We start from the raw sequence: 24,302 nt of genomic DNA on the forward strand, positions 1-24,302 counted from the left end.
AGTTGTTTCCTTGGTGGTCTTAAATGGGAATTAAAGTATGATGTGAAAATGTTGAAGCCTCATTCTGTTCATGATGCTATTGCCATAGAGGTTCAGTTAGATACTAAGTTTCAGGAGCTCAAAGGCGGCATCACTAAACCATCACCCAAAGTCCCTAAACACCAACCCAACACTACAGAGTCCAAAATTAACCTGTTAAGAAGCTTTCTCTAGCTGAAATTCAATTAAAACGGGACAAAGGCGAATGTTGGTTTTGCATTGACAAATGGGTTTCGGGTCATAAATGTGGGTTGAAGCAATTGCTTATGCTCGATGTTACTAACCAAGAGGAGTTTGATGAGTTCACCTCGGACTCACCTCCTGAAGTTCATCACATGGAACTTAGTAAGCGTGCATTCTATGGGACCACCGCCACTCCAAAGGCTCAAACTATGAAAGTGTAGGGCACTCTCCATGGTCATTCTGTGAAGATTCTGTTAGACTCCGGCAGCACACATAACTTTATTGACACTCGATTGTTAAAACGATAGGGCCAATCACTTCATCCTACTAAGACATTCGAGGTCATGATTGCCGATGGTGGTAAGGTCAAAAGTTCAGGTTGTTGGAGGTCCAACGCATTGTCCTTAGGGGGTTATGATTGCACTGTTGACTTGTATTCATTGCCTCTCGGGGGTTGTGATTTAGTCCTGGGGGTTTGATGGCTCTCTTCCATTAGCCTTGTATTATGGGATTTCCACCACTTGACTCTGGAATTCACGAAGAACAATCAGCAATACAAATTGTTTCATTCGGCGACTTCACTGTCTATTATCCAAGAAGTCTCCTTACAGCATCTTGAGAAAGAAGTTGCTAATTCCAACTTAGGCCTTTTGTTGTATTCTATGGAGACACCACCGGTGCTTGTTAGTGATTTTGAGTTGTCCCCAGCTCAATTTACCCAACTAAACAAACTATTGGCCGACTTTGAGTCCCTCTTTGTGCTGCCATCTCAACTTCCACCCTCCCGCTCACATGATCACCATATTACATTGCTGCCCAGTGCCAAACCACCTAATATACGACCCTATCATTATAGGCTTCTTGCGAAGAATGAGATTGAACGAGTTGTCAAAGATTTATTGGATGCCGGCTTTATCCGACACAGTCATAGTCATTTTTCCTTTCCCGTACTTCTTGTCCGGAAGAAAGAGGGCACTTGGCATATTTGTATTAATTATAGGGAGCTTAATGCTCTCACTGTCAAAGACAAATATCCAATTCCTCTGATTGATGATCTCTTGGATGAACTTTGTGGTGCCACCTATTTTTCAAAGTTAGATCTTCGCTTCGGTTATCACCAAATCTTGATGAAACCTGAAGATGTTGAAAAAACAGCGTTCAAAACTCATGCAGGCCATTACGAGTTATTGGTAATGCCTTTTGGGCTTACTAATGCCCCGACAACATTTCAACAACTCATGAAAGACATTTTTCGACCTTCCTTAAGGAAGTGTGTATTGGTATTTTTTTGATGATATCCTCATCTACAGCCACTCTTGGGAGGATCACATTGTGAACACGAAAGATTCCTTGAAACAAGAAACCAGAATAAACGTGTACAAAATAATATTTTTGTGTTTATGATTTTGGGGTTACGATCTCTCTCAAATTTGGTCCTCTGATTCTATCTCCGTAAGATGTAGATTTGTTGATCCAAGGGCCGTCGGGGCTTGATCTAAGGATGAACAGTTGATGAACGGATGAACACTTTCTTCAAGGGCCGTCGGGGCTTGATCTTGAATAATGGTTGTGTGGATTTCTTCAAGGGCTTTTGGGCTTGATCTTGAAGGTTGATGGATGAGCGGATCTTCAAGGGCTTTTGGGCTTAATCTTGAAGAACGATTGGATGTGTGGATTTGTTGAGGTTGTTGATCCAAAGGGCCGTTGGGGCTTGATCTTAGGATGAACGATGAACACTTTCTTCAAGGGCCGTCGGGGCTTGATCTTGAATAATGGTTGTGTGGATTTCTTCAAGGGCTTTTAGGCTTGATCTTGAAGGTTGATGGATGAGCGGATCTTCAAGGGCTTTTGGGCTTAATCTTGAAGAATGATTGGATGTGTGGATTTGTTTGTGCTGTTGATCCAAGGGGCCGTTGGGGCTTGATCTTAGGATGAACAGTTGATGAACGGATGAACACTTTCTTCAAGGGGCCGTCGGGGCTTAATCTTGAGTTGGTGGGAGTTCTTCAAGGGCCGTTGGGGCTTGATCTTGAAGGAGGATTTGACGAAGAACGAAGAGTGCTTTCTTGATCCTTCGGAATTCTTGGGAATTTGGATGCTTGAGAGCTTTGGAGTTTCAAAGCTTCAAGGATTTGGGGAATTCTCTTCCAATTTGGGAGTAGAGAAATGTATTTGTGAATTCCTTGATGCTTGATACCTTGATGGAGAAGCCTATTTATAGGCTTTGAGAATGAATCACCACCACAAAATATTTTTTTCCTTTCCAAGCACCATTGCCTAATTTTCCCACTTAATGCAATATTGAAATTGAAGTGGTGTAACTTATGGCCTAATTTCCCACTTAATGCAATATTGAAATTGAAGTGGTGTAACTTATGGCCTAATTTCCCACTTAATACCATTTTAAACTTGAAATGTGTATGCTTTGTCATTGCCCAAATGAGAAAAACTTTCTTTGATCCGTAATGGATTGAAGTGTGCTTACCTTGTCATTGCCCAACATGAGAAGAAAAACTTGTTTTGATCCTCAATGGATTGAAATGTACTTGCCTTGTCATTGCCCAAAATGAGAAGAAAAACTTGTTTAATCCTTCAAGGGTATTTCTTCCTATTTTGTTGAGTCACACGCCATGTGTACAATTTGTACAACACGTGGCGTATGCCATGTATGCCTTGACACGTCAAAACTTTAATGCATTGGTGAACATTTGTTTTACTGAAATTTCGATGTCTACACACATGTCTCATTTGTTGGCTGTTTTCCAAATCTTACAACAACATAACTTGTTCCTTAAGAAATCCAAGTGCTTTTTTAGTCAACAGTGTGTTAAGTACTTAGGCCATATCGTGTCTCGAGAAGGGGTAGCTGTAGATCCTTCCAAATTACAAGCCATCCATGATTGGCCGGTTCCTAAGACTCTTAAAGAATTGAGGGGGTTTTTTGGGTCTCATGGGATATTATCGCAAATTCACTGCTATATATGGTCAGATTTGCCATCCTTTATATCAATTGACCAAGAAGGACAATTTCCACTGGACTCAAGAAGCTACAACAACTTTCAATCAGCTCAAAGACATTATGACATCCCCACTAGTTTTAGCCTTACCTGACTTCTCCAATCCTTTCGAACTAGAGTGTGATGCCTCAGGTAATGGCATTGGAGCCATTTTACAACAAGGGGGAAAACCTCTTGCCTTTACCAGTCAAGCACTTGGTCCAAAAAATCAATCTCTCTTAACCTATGAACGGGAGCTTATTGCCATAGTTTATGCCGTGAAGAAATGGCATACCTACTTATAAGGCAGACATTTCACCATTAAAACTGATCATTGCAGCCTCAAATACTTCTTGATTCAGAAAGCCAATACTCATTTCCAACAAAAATGGGTTTCTAAGCTTCTCAGCTATAATTATGATATCCAGTTTCGTAGTGGCAGTGACAACCATGTTGCTGATGTTCTCTTTCATGTACACGACTCTCCTCTTCTTCCTGAATATGCAGCAATATCATATCCTCATTTTGGTTGGTTTGATGAACTTCGACAATATAATGAGCAGGATTCTTGGATTCAGAGTAAAGCTAAAGAGTATTTCCAAGCACAGGAGACTAATGCCACCACCTCTACATCTTCTCATTACTCTTTCAAGAATGGGTTTTTACGATATAAGGCACGAATATTGTTAAGCCATTCCTCTCCTTGGCGCACTCTCATTGGCGCACTAAGCTTGTAGAAGCTTATCATTCCATACCTGCTGCAGGTCATCAAGGTGTGATTAAAACTTACCACAAACTTAAGAAGGACTTTTATTGGCCGAGTATGAAAAATGATGTCAAACTCTTTGTCTCTGAGTGTTACATCTGCCAACAACATAAGTATGAAACAGTGGCACCTCCTGGAAAATTAAGGCCACTTCCAATTCCTAAGCGAATTTGGGCTGATATAAGCATGGACTTCATCGTCGGACTTCCTAATTGCAAGGGTAAGACTATTATCATGGTGCTGGTTAATCGGCTGTCCAAATACAGCTATTTCGTTCCTGTGGCACATCCATATACAGCGGCTAGTGTAGCACAGCTCTTTCTTGAGCATATTTTCAAACTCCATGGCATGCCCAACTCTATAGTAAGTGACCGCGATCCCATCTTCTTAAGTGCCTTCTGGAATGAATTATTCAAACTGCAAAATGCTAAGTTGTGTATGAATTCGGGCTACCATCCTCAAACTGACGGTTAAACTGAGTTATGAACCAATGTTTGGAAACCTACCTGCGCTACTTTGTTGGGGGCCAACCTAAAAAATGGGTGCAATGGTTGTCATGGGCCGAATGGTGTTTCAATACCTCCTACCATACTTCTTCTAAGTTCACACCCTTCAAATTAGTGTATGGCTATTTCCCACCGTATGAATCTGGTTCTACAAAGTTAGCTTTTATGGAACAATGTTTGGTTGAGAGAGACAAGGTTTTGGAGATTTTGAAAATGAACCTTGAATTAGCTCAGACAAGGATGAAGTCACAAGCTAATTAAAAGAGATTGGAACAGAGTTTTGAAGTTGGCGAAATGGTTTATCTGAAGCTTATTCATTATTAACTCTAATCATTGGCTGCACACAGTTATCACAAACTGTTACCCAGGTTCTATGGTCCTTATAAGGTTCTCAGCCGAGTAGGTGATGTGGCTTACAAACTTGAACTTCCAGCAATTTCTAAAGTTCACCCTGTTTTCCATGTCAGCAGTCTTAAGAAGCACTTAGGTCCGAATGTGGTAGCCAACAACCCGTTGCCCCAAGTTACAGAAGATGGTCTTCAGCAGTTGGTTCCTGCCTCCATTCTTGCTAGGCGCATGTATAAGAAGGGTAATTATGCCTAAGTTTAATTGCTTGTTCAGTGGCAAGATCGAGATGCCAGTTCTGCAACATGGGAGGACTTTGAAGACTTCTAAGCTCGATTCCCTGCTTTCTCTCTTTAACCTTGTGGACAAGGTTTTCTCGAAGAAGGGAGTGATGTTATGATCTTGCATTTGGCCTATTAGTGAATCCTTGGATCATTATGAAATAATAGTTAAATAATGGGGTCAGATTGTAATTGAGTAAGGACTAGATTCTAATAGTCTTGTTAATTGTGGGTCTTAGTTTTAATTAAGTTGTCTGCTATGCCAGATGGCACTCACGCGAATGTAATGGCTGGCTTATGGTTTAAAAGCCTCAGCTAGTGTATTTGAAAGCATATATGAAAACAACTAGAATTTCCCTTCTTCTTGTTGTGCAATTCCTTTCCTCAGTACCCACCATTACCACACAGTCAAGGTTGTAGCTAGGTATTGACTTGGGGTATATCAGATTGGGACCTCGCCATCGTCAGAGACGATGGGTTTTTCTCAAAAATCCGATGAACACCGACTGATTCTTCAAACCCACACCGTTTCTCAGACCCCCGACTTTAAAACCTAAGTTTCCGTCTACAATTTGGGTTCCCAGTTGAACCACATGCTTTGCCGTGCCATGACCCCCGAGGACAGTCGCAAAAAATGATGTCGGTGTTCCCCCGGTTCAGTTTCGACACCCAACGTTGTTGGGGTGTCTCGGTTCCTCGGCCTGCATTGCCCATTGGGCTTGCTGTTACGTTTGCTTTCCTCGGCCCAAAACATCGACCTTCTTAAGGCCACGGTGTTCCCATGTCCTGCTTACAGCCAATCTGAGCCCCTGTTGGGCTCCTATTTTCCTTGGGCTTACACTTGCAGTCCATTTTTCCTAGACCTCTTATCTGGGCCTGGTGCCCTAAGCTAGGCTCGTGAAAAAAAATGAAAAAAATGAAAAATTCTTGGGCTCGCCTGAAGCGGCCCATGTTTTTTTTTTAGGGCTTGCCTTTTTGCAGCCCCCTGTTTTTCCTCTCCCCGTGGGCCTGCAGCCCCACCCGAGACATCCTGCCCAATTTTTGGGCCTAGGGCACACATACCACAATTACTTAACCTACCCGTGGGCTTTGGTCCAAGTTTTTGGACCTCGAGCTTAGATTATTTAATATTTTTTAAATAATTTGGGTTTATATTTTTTCACCCACACTTTAATTTGCCCTGAAGTCCAAATAATTAAATTCAATTATAATTGTAGACCTAAAATTTCTATTTTGCATTTTTCTGTGTATATATTTGTGTTTGCCTGCAGGAATATATAGACCTGAAGTTCATAATTATTTTGAAACCTGAAGTTTCTTAAACATGCCTTGTTTGAAAACATGAATTTTTTCATGCAAAATTAAACCAATAAATGTCTATTAGAACCTGTATGTTCTATTTCTATGTGAATGATTGATTTTTCTCCATTACACTAGCCATATCTTGTCCATCTATTTTGTGATAGGAACATGTCGAATTGAACAAACTCGACTTTACCGCTTTAGAGGTCTCTCGAAGGAACTACCTCAAGTGGGTCCAAGATGTGAAGCTCCACCTCACTACCAAGAACTTGCATCCTGTTATTGAAGAAGAGACGGACAACCTTGTTGGTGAAGCTGAAAAAGCCACTGCTATGATCTTCAATCAAAGACATATCCATGACACCTTGCAAACTGAGTATCTTGCTGAGGAGGATCCATATGCAATATGGGTCGCTTTGGCTGATCGTTTTGATAAAAAATGACATATTCTTGCCTAAAGTAAGACACGACTAGTAGCACTTGCGCTTCCAAGACTTTAAGTCTGTGAATGAATATAATTCTAAGGTTTGTCGAATCCGATCACTTCTCAAGTTTTGCAATGAAACTTTGACTGAAGAGGATCTCTTGGAGAATACCTATTCGACCTTCTCTGCTTCTAATATTGTCATGTAGCAACAATATAGAGCTTTGTAGTTCACTAATTTCTCGGATTTGATCTCTGTTTTACTTCATGCTGAAAATCAGAACCAACTGTTGATGAAGAATCATCAAGCTCGACCTACTGAGGCGACTGATGTGCCTGAAGCACATTATAACACCAACCAACGCCCAAAACGCTAAAAAAGGCATGGTAGGGAAGGCCAAAAGCCATCCCACCAAGGTCAACAAAGTCAAGGCCCATCCAAGGAAGGAAACAAAGCCCAGAAGCGCCCAAACCTCTTTCCCAGGGCCCCGAACTTCAAGAATAAAAGCAAAGCACCTGAAACCATGGATGCAGATATGTGCTATCACTGTGGTTCAAAGGACCATTGGTCTCATGTTTGCCGAGCTCCCAAGAAGGTTGTAGATGAATATCATTCTCGTTGTAAGAAGTTTGAATCAAACTTCATGCAAGTAGACGAACCGGAGACTACAAAGATGAAGGTTTCTTACTTTCAAGAGGATACCACCCCTATGGAAGATTAGAATCTTAGACATAGACTTATTTTTTAGTTGAAATAAGACAATGGGGCCGAATTCCACCTAGTGGCCGAACCCCTCATTGTTTTTTGGTTGATTTTTGAACAATTTTCCTTTATGTTTGGATTATTCGTTGGTGATTTGTTTTTGGATATTAAGTTTTAATTAATTACCATCCTTGAATAAATAAAATTATTTTGAATTGATATTTGTTTTTATAAAAGTTTATACAAACCACTCAGGATATGCACCTCTGACAACTCTCTCAGGCCCATCCAACCTGATTGAAGGATACGGTAAGGCACGTACAATGTTGTCCAATGGTACAATCTTGACCAATGTTGAGGCACTCTATTCTCCACGTTCCGGAAGAACGTTGTTAAGTTTCTAAGACATTAGAGATAAAAATTACCACGTTGAAGCCTACGTAGAAGACGGAGTTGAATTTCTATGCATAACTTCCTACGAATATGGCCAGAAGTGTATTCTAGAGAAGATGGAGCGTATCCCGAGTGGTCTGTATATTACGACAATACGCCCCATTGAATGCCATTATGTGGCCGACCCTACTACTGGGACCGCGCATGAAATTACACTTTGGCATGATCGTTTAGGACATCGTGGATGAATAGGGATGTGCCGTATCCTCAAATCTTCACACGTGCATCCACGAACCCGCAATTTAGGTTTGATCCAAGGACACTCAAGGGGGAGTGTTGTAAACATTCATGGTTTAAGTGTGATTATGTAAATCCTAGAATAGATTTGATTTTAGTTATCCTTTCCTATTACAACTTGTATTACTTAGGGAAGAAGGAATATCTTCTCTCTTTTTATTACTATAAATAAAGGCACAATGTAGGAGGGATAACAACACACATTCCCCTACAATTCTACAAACACATCTCTATTTCTCTCTCTTCTCCTTGCCACCGGCCACCCTAACCTTGTCAGATAAACTAGGCTACAACATATATATATATATAACACCATGATTAGAAGTCAACTGTACTTGGGCGTGGCAACCACTTCATATTCTTGTTGGCAACCAATAATTGTGAACAATTTATCTTTTTTTTTTTTTTTTTTTTTTTTTTTTGGGTAAAGCAGGACTTCATTAACAAGAAAGAGTAAAACAGAGGAGCCACAAATGCAAAAGCTCCACTCCCAGCAGGGAGATGAAAAGTACAACCTTAGCATACAAGGAATACAAGAAACCCAGATAGAAAAGGAGGTACTGCCAAAAGCCATAAAAGGCAACCAAAAGGAGAGGATGGTGGAGGATGTCCACCGGCCTCAATCATCCGTAATAAGAGGGCACGGTAAGCCGTCGCTTAAAAGAACCATCACCAAAGAGTGAGGGGGCATTGTCGCCCATCTACAAGTGCTCACCCTCGAGTTGGCCAGTTTAGCAGCAAAATGAGTTTCTTGATTCAAGGATCGTGAAGTCCATCTCCATCGGATATTGGAGAAGTGAGTAGCTAAGCGGTGAATGGCGACAATTATCGGGAAAATGCGCCATGATCCTTTGTAATGACAATTAATGATAACATTGATAACTGATTTTGAGTCGCTCTCAATAATGACTTGTTGTAGTTGATATTCCCAAGCCAACAACATTCCTGCCAAAACAGCCTCCGCTTCAATCTCTTCGATGGTAGAACGTAATAAAAACTTTGCTTCTCCTCCTACCATCAAACCCATTGAATCACGAATAATAATTCCAACCCCAGTATGGAAAGAAGTGGTCCAAGCCCCGTCCACATTCACTTTATAAAAAAAAGATGCGGGAGCGGACCAATTGAGGGAAGGTTGTGGTGATTCAAATGAGGAGGCATAGCGTAGGAAAGACACCCTTGCAGAAATATCACCAAACAAAAGCTTGCTTTTGGTAATCACACTAATAGGATTTGGACGGGTATGGTTAAAGCAAGCATGGCTCCTCTCTTTCCAAATCTCCCAACAAATAACTCCAATTTGTACCAGTAAGCATGTCTTATGTGAAGATGTAGCATATTGCCTCTGATCCATTGTCTGTAACCATTGATCGAAAGTAGTGATAGCTTCTCCATTGGGACAATAACCAACATTAGAGCCAAACCAAACATAATGAACCCAAGGGCAAAGAAGCAAAATGTGTTCAATGGACTCCTTATATTCCTGACAAAAAGGGCATATTGGATCCGGAATAATGTGGCGACGAATTAAATTCAGCTTTGTAGGAATACAATTTGAGACAGCTCTCCAGAGGAAGTTGTTAATTTTTGGGACCATCTTGAGCTTCCAAATTAGCTTCCAGACCATTGGGTCAATCTGGTGCAAAGTGTGGGATGAAGAGGTGATATCATGTAACAACTCGTCCCGGGATTTACGTAAGAAAATGGGTATTTTTGTATTTTCACTAAGTTTAGGGGATACTTTCCTTTTTAAAATTGTTTTTGAATCTTAATTGGTGAGCCCAAGGGGCCCAACCCCTGATTCTGTCCCCCCGAGCCTCTCATCTCTTTCTTCTCTCTCAATCTCTCTTATCTCTTTCTTTCTCTTTGTCTTTCTCTCCCTCCCTCCGAGCAGAACACACACACACACACACACCCATGCCAACACCTATAGCTCTTTTCTAACCGCGTGGTTGTGTTTTGGACGTCAAACCACGAAGAAACCACCTCGGAGACATTTCCCAGTTTTCTGGCGAACACCCAAGGCCTTTGGGCCTTTCCTGCTAAGCCCAAAACCATGGGCAGCCCAACCCATCCTTTTTATTTATTTTATTTTGATTTTGTTAATTTAAAGGCCTTTGGGCCGTTTCTTTTAGGGCCTTCGGCCCGTTAACCCTAAACCTATTAGACCCAAACCCAGATCCAACCCAAGTCCAAACCCTTTAACCCAATCCGGATCCAAGCCCAAACCCGTTTGACCTATTGACCCGGACCCGGACCCGGTCTGACCGTTGACCCGGTCAACCGTCAGCGTTGACTTTGACTTTGACCGGTCAACGGTCAACGTTGACTTTGACCGTTGACTTTTTGGGTTTTCGTGCGGGACCCCTCCTAGGCTAATTTCGACGTCTTGAACCCGTTTCGGATGTCCGTTTTCCCAAATTCAATCTTTTGAGTAGAGTTTGACTAAATGTACCATTTATGTGCTTAGGGGCAATTATCTGTGGCGTTTCCTTCTTCGCTAGATGGCGAGGCTTTTCGACGGCGAAGTACTGTGAGTGGACCCCTTCTAAAAATGCATGTTTTGATAGTAGAAATGCATACATGAAAAACATGATTTGATGATTATATTTTATGAAACGTTTTACGAGATAACATGCTTACTGAGGCTAGTTTGAATTATTACTATTTTTCCTATAACCCATGTTCTTATAGAATATCTGATAGATGACGATATGATATTTAGAACATGTTTAGAACACCTCTTTATAATATAAATGATGGATGACTTTATACTATGAAGTTGATTTTCAATATATGTATGTTCACTGGTTTTGTACTTACCTAGTGGTCCTTTCCGCTACGGGACGTAGAGATAGATCCGGTCCGTCCCGGGCGACGGTTTGGTGTTGGCATAGGGCCTGGAGTGTGTTTTCCTCTGACTGTCTGTTCAGAGACGGGGAGCCGGCATGGGGCCTGAAGTGTATTTTCCTCTGACTGTCTGCTCAGAGACGGGGAGCCGGCATGGGGCCTCGAGAGTTGTATCGGACATTCACTAGTGTTTATTATTTTATGCGAATTATGATTTGAGACATTGCACGACATGCTAGGTTTCGGAAAACCTATGTTTATAATTATATATGTGTTTTCATAAAACCTGGGGGTTAGTATGTTGATAACTGTTTTATTATATATTTATCAACTTAGTCCACTCATGTTTGTTTTGCGCCCCCTTCAGGACTTAGAATCGAGGCATACAATCCCGACGTTCAGGCACTTCCGCATCGGCATCTTCGAGTCCTCGTGGTGTAGGACCCACTCCTTTGTTTCATTCAATTTTATATTATTTTCTTTTAACGTTCTAGATTAGAGATGTGCTCTGAACACGATCCTTATTTGCATATTAATTATTCTTTTATATTTATAAACCTTATTTACCCCTTGTTTTCAGCATTTACACTCAATAAATGGTTTTCGTCACCCTCAGATGTCGGCCAGCACGTACCTATCCTGGTATTCGGGGAATATCGGGGTTGGGGCGTGTCATATCAAGCATATTATGATCCATAACCCACCAATAACCACTCTTAACAGAGTAGCCCCTATCTTGACTCCAAGGCCACACAAGCCTACCGTCTTTATTCCAAGGCCACACAACCTTTATCAGGTATATCGCTTAACCCAAAGCCTTTTACATTATATTGATCATTTTCTAGACAAGAAGAAAGATAGATCGATCGCTTTAATTTTGGGTTTACAACAAAAAATGGGTCGGCAGTACAATTCGGAACAAAGTGCTAAGAAGCTCTTGATCAATTCGACTATCTTCCTAAAACAACCTTTCCATATTCTCACACTCACCCTCCTCAGTTTATTGCTTCCCCTCTCATTCCTCCTCCTATCCAGGCTATCTTGCGCCAACTGTCTCTTTAGCTTAAGCTTCCCCACTCTTCCTCTATGCTGCTACTCCTTTTCTCTATCTTCTTGTTTCCATCGTCACCATTGCCGCCTTTATCCACTGCATAACAGGAAAAATCATCATCATAACCAAGTTCCCGAGTCCCATTTTCCGTCCCCGTTTGAACACTGCTTGGATATTCCTGTGCACATTGCAAGTCTGCGTCGGTTTGGGAATCAAAGGTAGCATCGCCGCTGAGGTAGATGGGCGCGCTACTTTTGGCGGTGTTGTTGATGGCAAAATATGTTTGTCGAGCAAAGCAATATTTTTCCTAGGGTTGCATGAGACAATGCTTCATTAGTGTAGGGTTGTGGTGATGCCAGTGATGGATGACACGATTTTTGGTGGCGCTAGAGAGGAAAAGTGGGTTGAGAGGGTGGCAATAGCTGCCGACTTTGGTTGTTTGTGGTGGTGGAGGTTGAGTGACGAGGTTGAGTCTTTGGTTGTTGTGGCTATAGCTAAAAGAGAGCTAGCAATAGGCTTAGGAGTGGCTGACTTTGTTGGTTGGTGGCTATATTACCTCACTGTGGCTATTGGTGATGAGTATATTTTATATTATATATTTAACCCTATTCTTAGTATATTTTGGTTAATAATTTGGAAGAATTTTGATACTTTGAATTATATTTCCAATACAGGATTTTCGACTTCCTCTGGAGAAAAACATGGTCAAATTGACGAATTTTGGAGTAATTCCAATTGGAGGACGTTCGTGAGTCACTTAGCTTGATCCTGTCAAAATATCAGCTTTTTCTATCAAGCGATGATTTTCTGGCAATAAAATAAAGGAGCCATGCGCAGTGCTGGAATAGTGACATGTTGGGCTTGAATTGCGTTTTTGGAGCCCAAGATGACATCAGATGGGTTTATGGCCTTCTGGAGATGTGTTCAGAATGTTCTTATCTTTAAAACAAGCTATCTTGGGCCGGATTTGGAGGAGATTTGAGGCTAAAACGTGGCTGAACAGTTTTTGTGCAGTTTTTCCTAGGTTAATTAGGAATTTATTTTCTACTTTACGTTATTATTATTTAGTTTCTTAGTGGGAATAAAATACTTGAGGGTTAGGGTTTGTGTGTTAGCTTGAGGGAGACATTAAAAGGGCTTGGCCGTTCTTATTTTGGGGGAGGCTTTTCTTTTATGCAACTTTGGGGAGACAAAGAACTTGGCTAGGGTTCTTGGAGATTTTCTACCTTAAGGTGTTTTCATTCCTTTTATTATTAATAATATGTTCTATGATTTCAATTATGAATATGCGTAACAATTCCTTTTGCTAGGGTGAAACCGTAAGCCTTAGCATGAATATGTGATTTTTATTTAATTGCTTATGATTGATTGCAGGCATACCTTGAATTATTGATCACCGTAATTAAAACTATCTAATTGTCTTAATGCCTGATCACCATTAGGATCTTTAGAAAAGTAATTTGATGCAATTTTGGTCGGAAGGTTCCCTGAAATTGATGTTGGCTTCTTGTGATTAATAATTGTAATTTCACTTAAGATGAACACCACATCTTAAGGGTTGCATGGTTTTTCAAAGGGTTTTCATAAAGCATAATGAGTCTCTCATGTTCAGATTTGATCCGAACGTCCGGACGGGTTGCATGTTAGATATACGTTCTATGTTGGAGGTTCCAAATAGAATATAAACTAGGAAAACCTAACCTTCAAAGTGGCATGTATAGATCATAAGTAATTGATAAAAATACATAGGATTGCTAGGTGATGGTGAAACCCTAGTGTTTTCTTAATTTGATTTTTCCAAAACAATTTTATTTTCCTTTCATCTTTAATATTGCATATTAGTTTATTTTTATTAATTGAATTCGTTTTAATTTAAGTAGGTTATAAAACCAATCATCTCAACTTTCTGCTTTACAGTAATTAATTGAAATTTAGTTTGTTTCGAATTATTTAATAATTCCTGTGGAGAACGACCTTGCGAGAACCGTTTATACTACAACAACCTTGTCTTTCTTGCAAGTAATATAAGAGTTTTTAACCCGGTTGCATATGTGGTAAAATCTCTATCAATTGGTACGGTTAGGGTGGTAAAGGGTCTTATGTGGTTTTCCATGGTTTTGTTATGTAGAAGGACAGAAGCCAAACTTTGTAACGATTGCGGAGAAGATCATGGTCGTCAAGACAACAAGGTCTAAATCTCACAAACTCATCTGATTAATTGACTATCGAACACAAAACCTCAAGTGTATGAATAAATTTTCTGAACCATTTAAGATACAGATCCCTTCACTTCGTTTCATACTTAATTTTGTATTGTTGGATGGCTGTTCCAAAATTGTAATTTCATTTTTCTTTTCTTTGGATGAACTTGTACCTTATTTTTATAGCCATCGTACAACTGTATCTTAATTATTTAATTGTATTATTCTTGGCAAGACGTGCATTATATATTATATCAATCAGATAATGAAGATCAACATAGTTGGTATCTTGTTATTGGCCTCTTTATAATGTAAAAAAAAAATTGGTGCATTAAGTTGAGACTACGAGAAGTACCGTATATATGGTCAAGCTAAATGGTATCTTCTCAAGTTAAATGGTATATATCTTCATGTTTCTGAGTTTGTCTTTTAAGAGAGATTTTTCAGTGTTATCGTCACACGATGTGGTACATCATGTGTCCTTATATAAATTGTGGGTTATTTGTGTTAAAAGGTTAATAACTTAAAAATTAAAAATTTTCACCACTTGCATAAAAACACATAACGTACCATCCATATTCCTGTCACAACTAAAAATTTCTCGTCTTTTAACTCTCTGTACTCATCCAAGCCAGTCCACATCTTCTTCCTTTAATTAATCCCATCGTTTAATCGACCTTGTAATTTTGCGCAGAATATTTTGATTAAATATGATAACTAGCAACGACGTTTGTTTAATTTTTAGCTCAAATAGAGGATTAAATGGTTTTTATTTGGACAAGTTTTTGGCATTTCATGGCTGCTGGCTTTGTTGACAATATCGGAATTATGTCACTGTCGTGGTTGCATTCCTCGCCTTAAACTGTGCCTTATTACTCATGCCTGTGATCGTTGTTATCAACCAAACATACAAACTGATATAGATATATTCATCGATACGAATCCGCATAATCCTACTGTCTCACTTGAGGTTCACTTGAGCTCTGAGAATATATTTGGTGAATTTGTTTGTTCATATATAATCCGGCATGGCGAATGCATTCTTCTCCTTCACACCCTTTGATTTTGGAGTCCTCGGCGGCGGCGGTGGTTTGACTCCCCAGCTTGAAGATTATGAGAAGGAAGATCAGGAGCTCAAAGGGAAGCCAGACCATTTGTTTGGGATAGAAGAATTAGGGCTGGGAGAGATGGAAAAGTTATCTCATTTGTCCAAAGATCAACAACAATCCAAGGCAAGTGATTTGATGTTGGATAATTTCAGTTTCCATACAGGTTGTTCCGAACATGATCTCCAACGTCCCAGCTTCAAGTCCGAGAAAGCACGAGCTCATGTTTCCAAAGATCACGACCACCGCCACTACCAACAACAAAATCAACATTACCAACAACCATCCAAGTCAAATTACTCCGATTGGGATAATTTCACCTTTGACTCTGCCTTCCCATCCACGCAACCAATCCAGGACGCGACGAATGAGCCCACGTACAGCCAAATAGGAGAATCAGACATTGCGGAAACCAACAAGCAAATGCCCCATCAGTCTTCCTTAGCTGTGTTGGAGCTCCTAAACAACTACGGCAGTGCGTTCAAGAATCTGAGGGGAGACAGATTAAGCAACAGATGCAATGAAGCTGAAGCCTCCTTGTTTTCGATCCAACAAAAATTGTCAACCGAGGAGATCATGAGGGTTGCCGGAGCAAGGTATGTGCAATTCTCTAATCAAGGATATGGCGATTTTTTCATGCCTTTGCACCCGTTTGGTTACGCGCTTTCGGGTCTATCTGAAGAAGAAACGAAAGATGTGGAGCTTGCTCACGTCCTTTTAGCTGCAGCAGAGAAGGTAGGCTACCAACAATTCGAGCGCGCAAACCGCCTGCTTCTTCATTGCGAATTTGCTGCCTCCTTCAAAGTCAACCCTGTCCAGAGGGTTGTTTTCTATTTCGCCGAGGCACTTCGCAAGAGGATCGAAAAGGAAACGGGGAACGGCATGTATAAGGGGAATGAAATATCTACTTATAGTAATGGACTAAGCACAAACCTTACATTTCTTGCATTCTACCAAGATACCCCCTTTCATTCAGTAATGCAGCACCCAGGAATCCAAGTAATACTCGAAAACGTAGCCTTGGAAAGCAACGTTCATTTGATTGATCTCGAAATCAGAAGCGGAGTGCAATGGACAGGGCTGATGGAAGTGCTTGCAGGGCGTGAGGAGTGCCACATTGAGCTCCTTACAATAACCGCAGTGGGAGTGACAGGCAAGCAGAAGATCAAGGAGACAGGAAGGAGGCTGGCAAGCGTCGCAAAGGCCTTGAATTTACCCTTTCAATTCAAGGCAGTGATTGTGGCAGACATGGAAGATGTCAAGGACCAATTGTTTGATGTTGAGGATTACGAAGCTGTGGTGGTTTACGCACCTCTAATACTAAGGACGATGATTTCAAGGCCAAGTTGCTTGGAAAATCTGATGAGGGTGATGAGAAATCTCAGCCCTTGTGTAATGGTGGTGATTGAGGTGGAGGCGAACCACAATTCACCGTCATTTGTGAACCGATTCATCGACGCACTGTTTTATTACAGCGCATTTTTCGACTGCCTTGAGGCTTGCATGAAGCAGGAGAAGGACAGAGTGCTGATGGAGGGGTTGTTACATGAGGGAATACGAAACATTGTGGTGGCGGAGGGGAGTGAAAGGGTTGTGAGAAGCGTGACGATGGAGGTGTGGAGAGCCTTCTTTGCAAGGTTTAGAATGGTGGAAATCAACTTAAGTAATGCAGCTTTGTACCAAGCTAGTTTGGTGGCTAAAAAGTTTGGAAGCCCTCCTTGCACACTTGATTGGAATGGGAAATGTCTTATTGCAGGGTGGAAAGGAACCCCAATCCATTCACTTTCGGCTTGGAAGTTCACTTGAGAAGAAAAACTTGGATTTTGGTACATACCGATCAAGTCATCCATACGACACTTCTCACAAAAGTGTAGAAGTCTCTCTATATTTAGTCTCACTCCTTATGAGAGGTACCCTTGTAGCGTAGAAATATCAAACTTGCGTCTCTTCGTTGAGAGAGGGAGGAGAAAGAGTATTTTTTAGAGTTGAAAACAATGTAATATATGATTGTTGTAATATATGATTGTTGTGTTGATCTTGTATTTTCTATCCAAAGCGTCCTCATTTTAATCAAACAATATTCGAATTTAAATTAATTTATTTCTTATAAATTTAAAATTAGTTGCATCGGAGAGAAAGCGCAATGACATAATTTTAACCATAGCAAAATGACGAACATAGAAAATATAAACATCAAATTATGTCCGTTTTGAATTCTCATTAGTGCTTGAATTTATCCAAATTTGGAAATGTACGAGGGTTTCTAATGGGGTAGAGAACCCTAATTCCAACCAATAAAAGAAGAGGATATAGTCCTAAGTATGTGGGCCAATCACTAATCCCCTAATTATGGGGTACAAAATCTATGCTTACTATCTATCAATTTTGAATTTCACATTATTAAGTCTTGAAATAGTATGTGTGAATTTTAAATTATCATATTGTTTGTTAAAAGAATTAATAGAAGAAGAGAAAATAGTAAAATCGACACATACAATATTTTTTCCTTCAAAGCGTAATTAAACACATCATTAATTTTCCAACGCATGTACTAGTCTTTCGTTCATGTCAAATTTTACACACATGAAACGTAAGTTATATATATCTGACGCACACAATAATCGCGGCTTCGGCATGTAGGCCACGTCATCTTTCGGACACGTAGGCCACATCACAAAACCTCAGGCGTGTATGCCACATCAGCAATCGTTACACGTGTCAGGCACAAAATGGTTTATTACCTTCATTTTCTTAGTCATTTCTTTGTTGAGTCGCGCAGGTACACAGCAGACTCTGTAACTGAACTCACAGTCAGTCTCACTCTCTCTCTCTCTCTAAACTCTCTCACCTCATCGATCCCTGAATTCTCTGTTTCTTCTCGCGATTTTGGTTCGTGCTTTCTTTTTTTTCCTGTTAAAAACAAAATTTCGATGCTTTTTTTTTTAATTTTTATCAGAATTGTAATTGTTGTGATCAAACAGGGATGAGAATTTATCTTCGGATATCCAGATTGCATTTTTGATGTCAAAGCAATGAAATTTCAAAACTTTGTGTGATTAGAAGTCGTAGCTTCTTGTACAGTAGTTGCACATTTTCTCTGCGGCCAAACAGAAAATGGAATCTGATTGTGTTTGATATTGAATTCACGAAATTGTGTGTACTCTGTGATTTAAATGGGCAGAAATTCCATGGAGAAGATCGGAGTGATGGCGTCGGAAGCTTGGAGCAGAAGATGCACCAGCTCAAGTTGCAAATTCAAGCAGAGAGAGTGATATCAGTAAAAGTAAGTTTTTTCACATACATTTCAATGCCTTGTTTATTAATCCGTAATCAGAATTGTTTAAGAATTGAGTTTAGGAGGAGTTGAATTGAGGAGAATCAGAATCCGAGTTCCGGTAGAAGCTGTTTGCTAGATTATCTGGAAACGTATAACCGTAATGATTTCACTTTCAGTAAAAGTAAGTTTTGGCATACATTTGTTATACATTTCAGGAAAAAATTGAGAAGAACAGGGAGAAGGTAGAAGGTTATGTTTCAAAAATTATATCGGAGACATCAAGAGCGAATTTGAATGCTTCGTCATCAGAGCAAAATGGGAGCTTTAAATTGTTTTCTTCAAGAATTGAACAGCCTCTCTGCAAAATCAGTGGATTTGCGCAGGGATATGGTGAGAAAAACTGGATTGAGAATCAAGAGGTGTTATTCTCATCAAGTACCAAGCTCCCACTTGTTGACAAGATACCGCCTTATACAACTTGGATATTCTTGGACAGGTTTGATTACCCGTTTGTTTAGAATTTGGACTTGTGACATAACGCAAATTGTAGATTTTTGTATATGTTTTTGTCCCTGCTTTCTTATGTTGTTAATGTGAAAATTGTTGCTGTTGTGTTTCTCCCATCTCAAATTTTTCTTTCACAGCACAGAAATCAAAGAATGGCTGAAGACCAATCAGTAGTTGGGAGGAGGCGTATTTACTACGATGAAGATGGCAGTGAAGCTCTTGTCTACAGTGGCAGTGATGATGAGGCAGAAGAACCCGAAAAAGTAAAACATGAATTTTCTGCGGGCGAAGATCGAATTCTGTTGTAAGTTCAAATGAGATGTTAGATTTTTAGAGAATTACATTAACTTTTAGAGAATCACATCTGTCACATCCCAGTCTGCTTAGCAAGATATTGCCCGCTTTGGGTTTTCTGCGGGTGAAGATCGAATTCTGTTGTAAGTTCAAATGAGATGTTAGATTTTTAGAGAATTACATCAACTTTTAGAGAATCACATCTGTCACATCCCAGTCCGCATAGCAAGATATTGCCCGCTTTGGGTTTTCTGGGGCGAAGATCGAATTCTGTTGTAAGTTCAAATGAGATGTTAGATTTTTAGAGAATTACATCAACTTTTAGAGAATCACATCTGTCACATCCCAGTCCGCATAGCAAGATATTGTCCGCTTTGGGTCACGTCCTCACGGATTTGTTCTTGGGTTTCCAACCAAAACGCGTCTTACTAGAGGGAGGTGGGCATGTACATATAAGGCACATCACCTCCCCTCCCCCGGGCGATGTGGGATCTTACAATCCACCCCCCTTAGGGACCCGACGCCCTTGTCGGCACACTTCCAGCCGGGAAGTGGCTCTAATACCAAATTGTCACATCCCAGTCTGCATAGCAAGATATTGTCCGCTTTGGGTCATGCCCTCACGGATTTGTTCTTGGGTTTCCACCCAAAATGCGTCTTTCTATAGGGAGGTGGCCATGTACATATAAAGCACATCACCTCCCCTCCCCCGGGCAATGTGGGATCTTACAACATCAACTATGGCTGCTTATGAACTTGCGTAGTCCAATTTTTTCATAGGAATAAATGAAGGTTTTTAATTTTTCGTATTGAATTTGTAGGATGGCCTTTCAGGAGCATGGCCTAGGCGAGGAAGTAGTGGAAGTTGTGAGGGAGTTTATTGGAGTCCCCATTTTGGAAATCCTGGTAGCTGGCATTAACGTGTGTTCACATTGTTGTTTGAGAGGATTTTGGTGCCTAAATTTTGTGGAATTCTACACTTGCAGGACCGTTATAACACAATCAAGGAAAGGAACCGCGAGAAACGTGAACCCGATGGGTGCATTTCTCTTGATAAGAGTCTTAGTGCCGCCTTAGATTCTTTCGATAACCTTTTCTGTCGCCGTTGCTTGGTATGCGGGTGTCATCTTGCTTGAATTGTTAAATGAAATTACTGGTTTTGCATTTTCTGATATAACTCTCAACTGATTCTATCTAACAGGTGTTTGATTGTCGTTTGCATGGATGCTCTCAACCTTTAATCTATCCTGTAAGCAGCAGTGTTGCTTATATGTGCCAGCTTGCTTGAACTCCATTAATTTATGTCTATTGTGGTATTCTTTCTTTTTCAGAGTGAAAAGTTGCAGTGGTCCGGTCATGACGAGAACCAGGAACCTTGCGGTGATCGATGTTACCTCAGGGTATGGAATTTCCTTTCTTTATTAATGTTCTGTTACTACTTGAGCCTATTTAGTTAAATTAGTTTCTTTCGTTCTCCTTGAATTTAATAGTAAGACACTGTTAATCTGATAGGTTTTCTTATCATGAACTTGTACAGTTAAAATTTTTAACCCTCTAGAGTTTTGGTGGTGAATTAAGTTTAATGCCGAAATCTCACTTCGGGGCCTGACTACGTTTTTGTTTTTATTCTTTTGGTCAAATCTGAGGCTCACTGAACTTTTCTTTTTTCTTTTCTCCTGATGGACTATAGGGCATATTTATCATGACAATTATGTTTTGTACACTCCATATTTTTTTCCTTCTTGCAGTTGAGTATAGTAACATCAGAGAGAGAAAGTGTTCCAGGATCATCCATTAGTGCCGAGCGACCAAGTTCTCATGGCTATACAGACCTCACACACAACGAAAGAAGCATTCCTGGAGATGCTGTGCCTGCAACTTCAGAAACCATTCAGTGTTCTCACATCCTGAAGATGCACAATGAAAATACAGGGAAGCGCAAGGTTATGAAGCATACAGATAAAGTGGCAAAGGACCTAACTATAGTACCCGATGATTTCCGCGGTTCTTCTAAGAAACAAAAGAGATTAGATGCTTTGGATTTGGTAACTGCAACTAGTGAACCTATCCCAGTTCGGGTTCACATTTCCAGAGGTGAACCAAGAGATGTAACCGAAGTGCCTGAACTGAGGCAAACATCCAATTCTACACGTGGACAAGTTGAGCGGATGTGTAGCAACTCTGAGTGGAAACCAGTGGAGAAAGATTTATACATGAAGGGACTACAGATATTTGGGAGAAACAGGTACATATTTTTTAATTCGAAATGCCTTACACGGATCTTCATTACACCATTCCGTATCTTTGTACTTAATTGGTAACTTGCGTTCTGCAGTTGCCTCATAGCGAGGAACTTACTCTCTGGATTGAGGACGTGTATGGAGGTGTCTAGTTACATGCATAATTCTGGATCTTCAATGCCTAACAGATCTGTGGTTGGACCATCGTCATTTATGGAAGACAATGTGAAAGCTGATTTGGATCAGACAGTAGCATCATAGAACTTATCCTCCCTGTTTCTTTTTTTACTTATCTCTCTCTGTCTCTCTCTCTCTCTCTCTCTCTCTCTCTCTCTCTCTCTCTGTGGTTAAAAAAGGTTAATTTTATTGTACTCGTACTAGGAACAAGAGATGTCGTTAAAGCCACGGTTACTTCGTAGAAGGGGTAAAGCACGGAGGCTGAAGTATTCTTGGAAGTCTGCTGGGCACCCAACAATGTGGAAAAGGATTGCTGATGGCAAAAACGATTCACTTAAACTGTATACGCCATGTGGATGCCAGTCTATGTGTGGAAAGGAATGTTCTTGTATGAGTAATGGAACCTGCTGTGAAAAATACTGTGGGTATGTCTGACTTATCCTAAAAGTAAACTGAATGAAATGCACAGAACCAGTGATTAACTCTTTCAATTTTAGGTGCTCAAAGAGTTGCAAAAATAGGTTCAGGGGATGTCACTGTGCAAAGAGTCAGTGTAGAAGTCGGCAGTGCCCATGCTTTGCTGCTGGGCGCGAATGTGACCCAGATGTCTGTCGTCATTGTTGGGTTAGGTAATGAGCTCCATGATGGACCAGCTGATCGAGCTGTTTGAATCATGCACAGAGTGTTCATCATAGAGAGTTTGTTATTTCTTTAGTGGTGATTTTTTAATTCAAATATATAAACTTTTTGCAGTTGTGGGGATGGTTCACTAGGCGAGCCACCGAAACAGGGAGAGTGTCAGTGTGGTAACATGAGGCTTCTTCTAAGACAACAACAGAGGGTGAGCCATTCCTAGTATTTAGTTAATAAATCACTTCTGTGGACTGCATAATTTACTTTATGATTTATGATTGCATACACTTTCTTTTTTTTCTTCAGACTCTCCTGAGCAAGTCTGATGTTGCTGGTTGGGGAGCCTTCTTTAAGGTTGGAATATTTCGATGTTTTTGTATGTGGCATCCTATAACTTGAAGTTGATTTTTCTTTTCTCACCATATTAAACCATGTGATTTCAGAACCCCGTAAACAAGAATGATTATCTTGGAGAATATAATGGTGAAATCATCTCGCATCAGGAAGCAGACAAGCGGGGGAAGATTTATGATCGTGTAAACTCATCATTCCTTTTCGACTTGAATGAACAGGCAAGGGAAAATTAATGATTGACCACTTTTACATTTGCATTTCAATTTTCTTCGCAAATATGTGATACCTTTAGGATATAGCTTCACACTGGCTTTACACCTGTTTACTGCAGTATGTCCTAGATGCTTACCGAAAGGGAGACAAGCTTAAATTTGCAAACCACTCATCAAATCCTAACTGCCATGCAAAGGTAATTAAGTATTCTGTAATTCTCTTGTTTGATATTTATAATGGTGATACATGTTTGTGTATAGGTAATGCTGGTAGCGGGTGTGTGCTAATACATGTTTGTGTATGGGTAATGCTGGTTGCGGGTGATCATCGAGTTGGCATATTTGCCAAGGAGCATATTGATGCCGGTGAGGAGCTCTTCTACGATTATTGTTATCTTTCAGAGGCAGCGCCTGTATGGGCTCAAAAACCGGAGGGTTCTAAGAGGGACGATTCATCTGTCTCCAGAGGCAGAGCGAAAAAGCACCAAGCCCTTTGAATGGATAGTTAGCATGGATGGAGATGTACATAAGTATCAAAGTGTGGTGCATAGCTCGACTCTGGAGGGTTTTATCCATGACAACATCCAGGACAAGAATTGTCCTTCTAGGTGGCTGTATTGGAAATAAGGGTTTTTTTTTTTTTTTTTTTTTAAATTTTATTTGTTATGGATTTATAGAGAATAAGTTTGAATTCTTCTAGCAGTTCGGTATTGTAGTTTGTGTTTGAGAATGCTATCGCAGAGAGGCATGTTGTGATGGTAATAACCAGAAATTCTATGTAAAACATTTCTCGAGATGAAAAAAGGGTTGAATTGATTTATTTTATATTTTGATAAGATTCTGAACTTATTGAATGAACTTGATAAACAGACAGCGGTTTGCAGTGTGAGTTACTGCAGCAAATGAAAATACAGCAATTCATTCCACATATCAGGTATGCCAGGAAGACACCAATGGCTGCAATCCTGAACCCCTGAAGAATAAGAATTGCCATAGACAGATGGATGACCATCTATTCTATATTCTGACAAGCCAGTTACGTTCAACAAAGTCACACGAGTCTTCATCTGCTTAACGACCTGCTCTGCAATTATGTTTCTCTCGTCTTCAATTCGCGAAAGTTCGAGGAGGGGTTCAGTAGCTTCTGTACAGCTCCCGCCTGTAT

At 40.3% G+C, this 24,302-nt stretch overlaps 2 protein-coding genes and 1 pseudogene across 5 annotated transcripts; all 3 read left to right on the plus strand.

Moving 5' to 3' along the window:
* The first annotated feature begins 11,980 nt into the window (after positions 1 to 11,980).
* LOC137714675 (uncharacterized) lies at positions 11,981 to 13,529 on the plus strand (annotated as a pseudogene).
* Positions 13,530 to 15,365: 1,836 nt separating this feature from the next.
* On the plus strand, positions 15,366 to 19,238 carry LOC137714676 (uncharacterized). The gene is made up of 3 exons (XM_068453827.1): positions 15,366 to 17,057; positions 18,625 to 18,726; positions 18,936 to 19,238. The coding sequence occupies exons 1-3, from the start codon at positions 15,366 to 15,368 to the stop codon at positions 19,236 to 19,238; spliced, it is 2,097 nt and encodes a 698-aa protein (XP_068309928.1).
* Positions 18,934 to 23,944, plus strand: LOC137716368 (histone-lysine N-methyltransferase EZA1-like). Of its 4 annotated transcripts, none has more exons than XM_068455812.1 (15): positions 18,934 to 19,216; positions 19,370 to 19,531; positions 20,343 to 20,427; positions 20,508 to 20,633; positions 20,723 to 20,770; positions 20,853 to 20,921; positions 21,270 to 21,766; positions 21,857 to 22,010; positions 22,143 to 22,363; positions 22,436 to 22,567; positions 22,692 to 22,779; positions 22,878 to 22,925; positions 23,015 to 23,143; positions 23,257 to 23,333; positions 23,442 to 23,944. In XM_068455812.1, exons 2-15 carry the CDS (start codon positions 19,380 to 19,382, stop codon positions 23,632 to 23,634), a joined length of 2,019 nt encoding a protein of 672 aa, XP_068311913.1. In that variant the 5' UTR covers positions 18,934 to 19,216; positions 19,370 to 19,379; the 3' UTR covers positions 23,635 to 23,944. The 4 variants fall into 4 exon arrangements, with proteins under 4 accessions (XP_068311913.1, XP_068311910.1, XP_068311912.1 ...); XM_068455809.1 differs by having other exon boundaries at positions 19,075 to 19,216; positions 19,365 to 19,531; XM_068455811.1 differs by having other exon boundaries at positions 19,075 to 19,216; positions 19,365 to 19,531; positions 23,257 to 23,334; positions 23,399 to 23,582.
* Positions 23,945 to 24,302: the final 358 nt, after the last annotated feature.

This window comes from Pyrus communis, chromosome 14 (assembly GCF_963583255.1).
Source record: "Pyrus communis chromosome 14, drPyrComm1.1, whole genome shotgun sequence".
NCBI classification, from domain to species: domain Eukaryota; kingdom Viridiplantae; phylum Streptophyta; class Magnoliopsida; order Rosales; family Rosaceae; genus Pyrus; species Pyrus communis.

Excerpts from the sequence above, each read along its gene's own strand:
- LOC137714676 (XM_068453827.1), top strand. The coding sequence starts at position 15,366 with ATGGCGAATGCATTCTTCTCCTTCACACCCTTTGATTTTGGAGTCCTC. Across the intron at positions 17,058-18,624 it reads TGAGAAGCGTGACGATGGAG|AAATTCCATGGAGAAGATCG; the intron begins GTGTGGAGAGCC and ends TTAAATGGGCAG. Across the intron at positions 18,727-18,935 it reads AGAGAGTGATATCAGTAAAA|GAAAAAATTGAGAAGAACAG; the intron begins GTAAGTTTTTTC and ends TATACATTTCAG.
- LOC137716368 (XM_068455812.1), top strand. The coding sequence starts at position 19,380 with ATGGCTGAAGACCAATCAGTAGTTGGGAGGAGGCGTATTTACTACGAT. Across the intron at positions 20,634-20,722 it reads TTTTCTGTCGCCGTTGCTTG|GTGTTTGATTGTCGTTTGCA; the intron begins GTATGCGGGTGT and ends TCTATCTAACAG. Across the intron at positions 22,364-22,435 it reads TGCTGTGAAAAATACTGTGG|GTGCTCAAAGAGTTGCAAAA; the intron begins GTATGTCTGACT and ends TTTCAATTTTAG.